Consider the following 10,744-nt stretch of genomic DNA (forward strand, 5'->3'; position numbering starts at 1 on the left):
GGAGAGAAGCAGCAAACCATACATGAAATTCTTAACTATACTGCTTAACGTGATAAGGGAATGCAATCAGACACTAAATGGAGCAGAGATTTTATTAAAACAAAAAGTTTTGAGCATACATTTACCTACAGAAATGGTTGTGTTAATTACTGGACAAAAGGGTGCTTTTTTCAATACTTTGAGGTTTTTTGCCACTACTTAAAGACTAATTTAACTTTTCTTCTTCCTTTTTTTTTTTTAATAGAATGAGCATATAAGTCAAAATAAATATCTAAACCTGCTTATGACACAGTGCAAATGGCTTGCCTCTTCCCCATTGCATGCCCCAAATGGTGATACCAGAAAGCTATGTGATACCTGAGGTGAGGCAAGAAAAAGGAAAACATCGACTAATCCCAGTAACTCCTGCCTTTCAATGCTCAGCTGAATTCTCTATAGAGGAAACTTGCCTTGATGACTATAGCTTACCTCTTCTCGATGTTCTTCTCCAGAGCGCTGAATATACCACCTAATAGAGGCTTGCTGGGACTTAGGAATACATTCCAGAAAAGTTGAATTAAATTCAATGCCAAAAATCACCTTTTCATCAGCAGTTTCATGACTAATGCCTGGAAAGCAAACATGGTACAGGAGATTAACCCTGACCTGGTTTTTTAAGCAATGGGAAAATAGCCTGATTCAGAACAGATGCTATAAGAGTGAGTGAATTATAAAAAAGCGAAAGGAAACTTAACTTTTAGCTTAAATTGTAACTATGAGGATTTAGAGGCGGCTGCTAACCTTTTTTTAGTGCAACTGGTTTTTAAGGAGGTCAATAAAATCTATATCATGAGCTTGCTCCATTTTAAAGTTGAGGCTTTCACCTTTGAGGAATTTAAAATCTGACCTGTATTTTTCCTACTACAAAACTACAAAATCTGAGCTAAATCTGCCAGAGGTAGTTTGTATGGTCTGGTTTGTTCATCCCAAACACTTTACAGGAGTCACAGGGCTAAAGTAAACTGCAGTTTACGTTTCTTCAGTATAAATCAAAATGCTCTGAGTCTCTTTCAGGCTAAACACTGAAGGAGCCATGAGCAGATATATTCTCCTTTCTTGGCTTTCTGTAAATCTGAGCAAGTAATTCCTCATCTCTGCATCTTCCTTTCCCTTATCTGTGTCTTCTCTGCCTTACCATCAAACTAAAGCCATTTCTTATTCCTGGCCAATAAGAGAAAGGAAGGTGAAAGCAGTGGTGTCTCCTAAATCAAAAGTTGTATCAACAACAAAACGAATAAAATTTTGGATTGCTTTTATCAATATAATAAGTACCTATATGAGGTCTATAGAAATTCAAGCTCTCTGCATTAAATGTTTTGGGTTTTTTAATTTCACTGTGCCACTGAGATTTTAGTAGAGCCAAATAACTTCATGCAGCCAATGAAGTCTCTGGGAGGGAATCTCACACAGTGGAGCACTGAATTTAAATAGGTTTGGGGGCCATAATGTTATTAATTATCACAAATGGCATAAATAAGCCAAGAGCCTGCAGTGGCACAGGTCAGCTTCATGGTTTTATGGCACGTGGGAGTCATCCCCAGGTGGATAAAATTTCTATTGGTGGAGCTACGTCAGGGCAAAGGATTAATACAAATTTCTGTGCTAAGTCACTTTACATTTGTCTAGTAAAGCCAACCCTTCCTGTATCTCTTTATTCTTCCTGGAATATGTGACACTGAGTTTTTCTGCTAAGGTTTCTATAATCTTGAGCTTTGCACAGTCTCAGATACCACTGTTTGGAGAGTCAGGGAAAGCAGCAAGTGAGGAAATTCCGGCCCTTGGGAACGAACAGAAGCTTTGTCATTGACTTTAATGGAAATGAGATTTTACCCTAACTTTTTAACCATGTCAGCAAGCATGCATGCATGCACAGACAGAGCCCTCTATACCGTGCAACAGATTTAAGGCTTTGATCTTGTGGCAAGCACCTCTGATTTTGGCACTGACTCACACCAAGATCCTCAAAGCAGCCTGAAAATAGCCAGAGATCAGTGGGAAGTGGTGGTTCGTCCCGAATCAAACGTTCAGTGCAGCGACACAATCAATACTGTTTTGACTGGATTGTTCGCTTTAATAAGCAGCTAGTGGAGACCTAGACAAACCCAAGCTTGGTTTTGAAATCTTCTCATTTATTTTATGCTGCCGCAGAGATTGCCGCATAACCGCAGGATCTCATACTGACAGTGCTCACTGTACGAAAAGTGCTGCCGTTGCCAAAGGAGCAAGCCAGGCCCTTTGGCATCTGAAAAGAGGACGTGGGAAGGGGAGGAGGGAGCTGACGAGGAGAGGAGGGGATAGACTTTTGTTAATAACAGGAGCATTTAAGTAGCTGCGGAGTGGGGAAGGGGCTGGTTTGGCAGCTGAGCTTTGGGACTTGTGTCAAGTCTATGTGGTGGAAGGGGAGAAGATGGCGTGTTCCCTGTTCACCCCTGCGGGTTTCCTCAGGGGATTATCTCCCCTGTTTCTGGATGATACATCACGCACATCCCATTAGCTACTTGTAGAGATGTGTGTGAAGTTTTTGCACCAGGGGCGCATCTGCCTCCCCTGGGTGAGCGCTAGGGAGGGTCTCCCATAAGGGGTGGGAGGGTGCTGTCCCATGATTATACCTTATCAGCCCTGGCTCTGCAAATTTAAGCACAGAAGGAGTAAAGTATATGAACTGTGGAGAAGAAGTAAAGTATATGAACTGTGGGAAAGGCAACAGCTTTAACAGTGTGTTCTGTTGAGCACAACAAGTTTTTGTAGACAAAGACCCTTACTGAAATCTTTGTTGTCAAATGATGAAAGAGCAAGAAAGGAGCAAAATACTCACTGTCTTCCACATCCCAGCACTGTGCAACGGGGTCTCCGTATTTGACATCTTGCCTTCTGGCTCGCCTATGGGAAGAGCATGCAAACTTGTAACACTTCAGGCATAATTGCTGGAATTCAACAACAAAATACAGAGGAGCTCAGCAGATGTGGACTCAGAGTGCTCCCACCCTACTGCTGACAATTACAGTCTTAACTAAAACCAGCCTCACCCTCAAAGCTGCATGTGGCCTGGAGAGATTTGTACAATTGACATCAAGAGAAGAGTCTGTAATTTTGGAAAACCACTGAGAGGGGAAAGAGAAAAAGCATGAGAAAAAATCTGCCTAGAAAAAAGAGTGTGTGATACAGTGAAAAAAAAATGCTTTAGGAGTATGAGACATCGGTCTCCTGGTGGAGTGGACTGTCTTGGAAATATCTAAAATCATCCTTAATGTTGTAAGTCTGAAAAAACTCTGAGGTTCAACAGGCGATCTACAAAACTGAGCTCAGGATCAGCCCAAGGTAATACTGACTAGTAAACTAAGCATTAAAATTAAGAGAGAAAAGCACATGGTTTAGTTTTGTAACAAACAATTGACAAATCCGACTATTTTTCATCTTTATGGACAGAAAAAATGCTTGAGACAATAGTTTGAGATAGTTTGCTCCCTTTCACAACAAACTTGCCTGCTAATCTCTGGGTGTGTTCCTTGAACTCACCATGATTTAGTGTAATTTCAGTATAATAACACTAAAAAAGAAAAAGCAAACTCCTTCTCTGTGGATAATTGTATTTATCTCCAAGAGCTACAAAAAAAAATATTTCTTAGTAGAAGAACTGGAGACCCAGGGTGGAAATTATTCCTCCCTCATAGCCATGCTGAAGGTAACAGGAGAACAGGTTCTTGAGGCCAAACTGTCCACTGTGGTAAAAGCTGTAGACATGCTGCAAGCACAGGCTGCTACACACAACAAAATTACTCAAGTTACTGATCTGCTGGAAGATTCCCAAAACCAGTCACCCATCCCTTGTTTTGGAGCCACAGACTTTTGGCCTTCCCACCAAACTGCACATCTGTTAAAAAGCATGGACCATCAATCTCCATGTCCCAGCCCACCTCAGGCTTCAGCAAGCCTCACGTGTCACTAACTTTGCAGTGAGCCTGAACACTTGCTTTTCTCCTTTCATTTACGCTTTTCTGAATTTAGTTTGCTTTGTCTTTGAGGGAAAACACATAAAGTTCCTTGACACCATGACACGATAACCCATGAGTCATTAACATCAATGGTTTGCCTAATTGCTCGAGTCCCAGCCCTGCAACCCCTACGGCAGAAAGTCTCATTACAGAGCCTAAACTCAGACTGCAACCTCCAGCCCCCACTGCAAGAAGTACTGTCAGGAAGGCTTCATCCAAAGGGGAATGAAGAGGCTGTGAAGGACTGGCTCAAGGAATGAGCTCACAGCTCTGGCTAAATCATCCAAAAACACCAAGAGGTACATCCAGTCACTTAGGTCCTCCACTGCTAAAGCTTGCAGCAAGTCTAGATCCATGCAGATTCATACTGCTGTCCTAGCTGGCAGGTACAGATAGTTCAGATTAAGATTCCTTTGCTGTGGAAAAACTTCTCCAGATACAGTCAGATCACAGTAGTTAAAACTCGGTCTCCCTCTCATGGCTAGACCACAAATTCAACTGATGAGAGTGACACATCTTGAACCAAATTATGCATTTAATTATCTACCTCTTGGAATACCATGTTAAACTCCACTTCATAACTATGGTGGTGCATTATGCAAAGGGTTGAAGCTTAGGAGAGTTTCTTGCATCTCAGGCAAAGTCAGACACAACCCAGACCTCCATCAGAACATCTCGTGCCTTAAAGCATTCAACATAAAAAAGGGAAGTGACGGATTTATGATGTTAGCTGCAGTAGCCGAGTTACTGTCACACACATGTAAACAGAGCTATGTCGTCTTCATAGCTATTCAAGCAAAAATGTGAAACATTGCCAGAGTACAACTGAATTTTAAGGGAAATTACATGCTAAGTAGAAAGGCAACACTTTCTGATTGGGAATCTCTAAAATTCTTGCAAGCAGCAATATCTTTTAGAGCGTGTCGCCTGCTTTCTTTTTTTTTTTCCTTACCTTTTAGAAGTGGGGGCATATCTGGAACATGAGTTTCCATCCCATGCGCAGTATGGGTCTCTGGCAAGGCAGCAGTCTGCACAAGCCTTCCCATACGTGTGACATCTGTGCAGAGAGAGCTGAACCAATCCATCCCTGGAACCAATGTACAATTGTTGCTGCAAATCAGGCAAAGCAAATGAATTAGTAGTGTTGTCCAAGTAGACTGTTAAAAAAAACTTCCCTTCTTCAGTGCCACACTTGCAGACTTTCAACCTTGTCCCAGATTTTACAAAACAAGGGAGAATTCCTCCTTCACCATAAAATGTTTCTCAGGGCTCAGTGTGAACTGGCCATTTCTCACCCATCCCTGACAACAAGGCAGAGAGGAGAGGGGATGCAGCCCTGGGGCGAGCCATGGGGCATGATAGCCATGACATTAAGAATCTGGAGTGACCTTGTGTGAATAAAATTTCATCTTCTTCTTCTGATCCTTAGGTAGGATGGGGATAATATTACTCCCCTCTCCCCAGCGTGCAAGTAGATCGCCTGTTGAGGCAAGGGTGGTCCAAGTGCTTGCTGTTGAGCCAGAGCTGGCTCAAGCTATACTTCCAGCTGGCCTGCCACCTTTTGTCAGGGGAGATGGGACCCAGCTGTGCTGTGCGTGCCTGAACGGCAAAATACCTCCTCCTGCGTGAGGGAGGCGTGTTGTCCCAGGGCTGCTCTGGCCCACTCTGCGGGGCAGGGACGGTGTCTCTGGTGTCACAAACGTGCACGTAGACAAGGTAGAGCTTGGAGCTGCCATAAAACCATTTCCCACCAAGAGACTCCCAACCAGGACTGGCCCCCGTGACTGCCAGGATTGGACCACCCAGATTTAGAGCAATTTCAGAGGAGGGGATTTTGAGTCTGTGCGCACACAGCTTTTATCACAGTGAGACCCTGATCTCTGCTGACTACTAATAAAAATAACAACAATAATAGTAATAATAATAATAATTTATTAGTAGAGTGCAAAGACATTAAGTGTTTCTAGTGTCTGGAAAATGAACGTGCATTGACTTCATTCACAAATGCCACTGCCACATGACTAAAGATTTGTTTCTGTGAATAATTACCAACATGGGCACACAAATTAGTTTGTAAGCAAATGTGAATTGAGCAGGCAAAAAAGTTGAAAGATATCGCCTTTTCAAATGCAGTTTTTAAGAGTCATCCATGGAAAATTTGGCCAGTAAGTAACAGGAGTCACCTGAAACTAACCAGCTAAGTTTTTGGTGTACCACATACCCTGCAGTAATTAAATGAGCTTGTGATTACCTGCTTCTGAGAAATCTCCATGGTTGAGATAACTGAAGGGTGCTGAAAAACAAATTAGCAAGGTGCATTAGTTTAAACTGGAAAAAGTAAACAAAATTACAGATGCATTTGCTTGATTTAAAAAAATATTAAACCCCCTCAAAAACCCACAAAAATCACCAAATTCATGCTTGCATAAATATCTCCCATAAATTTTCCCTGCTGCTTATGAAGCAGCTGACTTTAATTCTTAGAGTTTGCAACCTCTCCCATCCCAGAGACTGGCAATGAGCCTTCACATCAGCTTAAGTTCTTAATAAGCTTTATTTGAAAGGCTTAGAGGGCATTTAAGGGATACATAGGCAGATCCTCTGCACCAGGATGTATTCCAGTGTTGCCAGAGACAGTGAAATTTTTGCCAGTGAGTGATGTAAGAACAGGACAAAGCTCAGGGTATCTATCGTCTAATAGAAGATGATTAATCTAAGGCTGTTGTTTAATGTTATTGCAGTTTGAGGAAATAAGGGATGTTTTTTCAGCCCTTCACCGCCTTCAATTTCCTGTATTCAAAACATAGAGGTAACAGTTACAAATGTTACCAACAGAAACGTAAACGAATATCTTCTGAGCAGAAAAAAATAACCTTTTTTTTTGTTTTAAATATGATATGGTACATTTGCCCTTGACGTCATGTTTTAAGAATGTAGCAAATTGGTGCACATACTGAAACTGCTCATTACTTGGCAGGCCACTGAGTAATCTTGACATTTTCAAAGTGATATCTATAATTAGTGCCCAGTGAGAAGAAGACAATGGAGATCCTTTAAACCACAGTTTCATCATACACATGACATATCAACAAGTATAAGGAGAAATATAGTCTTTAAAATAATTATTAAAGATCTCATCCTTGCACTGGGAAGACACTGTCTCTAAGTCCCAAATTTCTTTATTTAGTATGGGCAGAAAATTCTGGCTAAGACCTTGCACAGCACATAGAAGAGAGGATGTTTGAGAAAGTCATCAAAAATGGGGCAGATGCAGATAAAATTTGATGAAAAAGCAATGTGAAAATTGAAGAAAAGCTATACAGAGTGATGAAAAAGCAAAATAAGAATACAAAGAATGAAGAAGGCACTACTAAATGGAAAAGAAAACCAGCAGGGAAGACATAGGTCTCCATTTTCCTGCTGTAATGATATGTCAATGTCACCTTCCTCACTAGTAATGAGGTTAATAAGAAATTGTGCCTGTGCAACAGAAATGAGGTTTGAGGTTTGTACAAGTTCTATTTATGAAGAAGTCACTGGCGGTAGCAGGGCTTCAGTTACCTTCCTTCTTTGTAACTCAGCCAAACTCAAACAGTCAAACACAGCCTTCAACAATAAATTAAAAAACACTCATTAACCAAAATTAACTCTGTTTTATTTTCTTTATTTTTTCAGTTCTTAAAGTTGTTATTTTAAAGAATTTCCTTGCATCTGAGAAATTTTGTTTGTCTGGGGTTTTTTTAAAAATAATTATATTTTTGTCCCAAAGTTGAGACAATAGAAAAATTAGCATTATAAATAAAATATTACTAATTAGAAAAGGAGTTTCATAATAAAATTTCAAACCAGATCAAGACACGATAAATGAGACTTCTTTGAGTTTGAAAACTCATGGTCTGTTTGGTTCTGGACTTTTTTCAGTTGACTTACCCAAAGAATACCAAGGCATTTAAAAATTTACATAGTGTCCCTCTGGAAACTTGAACTAGTTCCAGTAAACAAACAACCAGACAGATAGAGCCAGTTTGGGCCTTAAATTCCCTTGAATAATATTTAATTGATGCTATGGCTGTTAATGCTTACTTTGAATATCTGCAGCTCTTCCAGGACCACCTCCTCCTTTGTCCACTTCTCCTTTGTGATACTCACAACCTTCAGGACCGTGCCAATGTCTGAAACAAATGTTCATCACGTAAAATCCAGAGCTATGTTTCAGCATCTACATGTCACTCCATTTCATACCCTGAAGATAAAGCTAATGCATCAAAGATGTTGCCTTTAAACAACATCTGTCCCTACCTTCACCTATTGCTATCTACATAGCCCTATACAATACATTTATAGTTCCACTGTATGACTGAGCCAACACAACTGCAGGCTGCTCCTGGGAGGGACGGTCTAACTCTCCTGCTACAAAAACACACACACAAAGAGACCCAGCTTAGGGAACTAAATCTTCAGGAAGTAATTTCCTCCTTTTTATAGAATTAATTTTCATCCAGTGTAGCATCTTAACCAGAAGTAGTTTTCATTTTAATGTGGAGAGAAAAGCAACACACTTTTTTCATTAGTTTTTTCATTTCAGGGAAATTTTTGCGCAAAATCGTCAAAATCTTAATTTAACTATTACAGAAATTACTTCTTTGGACTCATCTAGAGAGATTTTTTTAAAGTTAAATCTATTAATCAATTTTAACCTGAATTCCTGCTTGGGGAATTACACATTGGTGAACCTTGAGTGGTCTTAAAAAGAACCCTTTAGAATCTGCTCAGGGGGAATGGGCTGGGTGCTGGGACATGCAGCACAGAAACGACATAGTGCAGCTCAGTCCTAAGCATCATGAAATGATGAAAAAATAATACACTATAATGGAAAGAATGAGATTTTGATTCTTGTTTTCCCTGAAGAACATATTACCAATCAAAGCCAAAATTATTTAAATTTGCCTCATGTATTAAAGTTTCTGCTCATTCGTTTGAATTGCCAAACCTGCATATTTACAAGGTGGTTGCTTATGGTCAAACATATCTCCTGAGTTATTTTACATATCTGTTCTTGTCCTCTCTCTATAATAACTGAAACTTTATCTTTGAGTTTATTTTTTTCTATAGGATATCTTAGAGGATACAATAGCACAAAAACGTGTTTCTGGAAAAGAAAGCTCACTTTTTAAGCAAGGCTCTGCAGACAAATAAATATCTGCCTATTATGGAGTGCCACCTAGTGACTGCATGGTGTGTGCTGGCCTTGACACCCTAAACTACTTTGAAAGAATTAGCATTGTTGCTGGGTAGGAACAGTTAACGTGTGACTGTCCGAGTTGCTCGTCTCTCAATATAATTTTATTTCTACAACAAATATTATAGTGAAGGACAGCAGACATCTGAAAGAAACTTCTAGCAACCACTAAAAGAACATGTGTACGTTTTAACTGTTGAACTCATCTTTTCAGATAGCTAAGTTTTAAATTAGTTTCTCTCACTATTATCAGCAAAGAAGTAAGTTCTAGGTGTATTCCCAAATCCTAGGCATCTCACAGCTTGGGGATGTGTTTCCTTTCCTTCTCTGTTGAATATATCAAGGACTGCATCCAGAAAGCAACAAGGATTTTCTACCATCACAGCTAAAGCTTATTCCCAGCCTTCTCTGGCAGCAGGAGACCAAGCAGTACTTTAATACTCATTTTTATGAAACTGTGTTTTTCTCTTTGACACCACTGTGCTTGACTTGTGGAGATCATAGAGGGACTCACACCATCTTTTTTTAGGAAGACAGGAGTTGTGAGGGGCAATGAGCTGAAAGACATAAATGATCCAAGAGACAGGCTATCTCTAGACTGTGTGACAGCCCAGCTGGGAAGATCCTGAAGGCTGATACAACCCACATTTTAAGAGACGTGATGCTCTGTGACCATTCACTCCTTTTCCCAAATCACTTCAGAATATCCATATCTACTAAACTACACTACATGCCATCAAATTTTTTTATGGGCCAGATAAAATGCTGTGCAACCCAAGAGCACTGGGGTAGGATTCAAACAGAAATCTTAATTTCCCTGCAGTTCATGGTAGCAGCTCACCCGCTGTCCTTGGATAAACCTTTTCACCTCCATGTACTTTGGCTTCATGTTTTGTGAGATGAGGATAATTGCAATGACTTCCTTAGAAAAGAGTTCAATATATCAGTGAGAAGTGCTTTATAAGACCTATTGCTAGTGAAAAAACTTCAAACTGTGGAGCAAGAAATTCCACTGGAGTAAAACTGTAGATTATTGCTTCAGAAACAGTTATGAACAGGTATGCTAATATTTCTTAGCATATCATGCTGTTGGGTGACTAACCCAGGATTCTAAATTTATTTGCTGTGGTAAAACTAGACTTTTTCCTTAAGATATATAACTGTCAAAAAAGTGTAAAGAGATACATAACTATCCATGAAAAATAAAATTATAAAACAGGTTTCTCCCCTGACAGAGTAGTTTAATCTCTTTGTTCATTCCTGGTCCTCTTGTTTGGAACTACTCATATTGCTAAGTAATACCTCTAAAAGCATCTTACTAGAACTGTTGCCTTAGGGTCAGTTTTAAATCTTTCTTAGCTGTTCAGTGTCACATGAAATTTAATGCTGAAACATCATATCACTATCGATAACAGGACATACTCTCTGAAGTTGTTAATTTTTTTTTCTTTTACCTGGTTATTCATGTGCTGCC

General features: G+C 39.9%; 1 protein-coding gene across 1 annotated transcript in view; it reads right to left on the reverse strand.

Annotated features, from left to right (window-relative positions):
• The window catches only part of SEMA3D (sema domain, immunoglobulin domain (Ig), short basic domain, secreted, (semaphorin) 3D), a 93,034-nt gene that overhangs the window by 9,931 nt on the left and 72,359 nt on the right, over window positions 1-10,744 (reverse strand). Inside the window, exons 12-16 of the mRNA XM_009872480.1 lie at window positions 8,115-8,203; window positions 6,283-6,324; window positions 4,984-5,141; window positions 2,855-2,919; window positions 469-608 (exon numbers count right to left, since the gene is read on the reverse strand). Of these exons, the coding sequence (XP_009870782.1) occupies window positions 469-608; window positions 2,855-2,919; window positions 4,984-5,141; window positions 6,283-6,324; window positions 8,115-8,203 (494 nt within the window). The remainder of the gene's footprint in view (window positions 1-468; window positions 609-2,854; window positions 2,920-4,983; window positions 5,142-6,282; window positions 6,325-8,114; window positions 8,204-10,744) is intronic.

This window comes from Apaloderma vittatum, unplaced genomic scaffold (genome assembly GCF_000703405.1).
Source record: "Apaloderma vittatum isolate BGI_N311 unplaced genomic scaffold, ASM70340v1 scaffold3697, whole genome shotgun sequence".
NCBI classification, from domain to species: Eukaryota; Metazoa; Chordata; class Aves; order Trogoniformes; family Trogonidae; genus Apaloderma; species Apaloderma vittatum.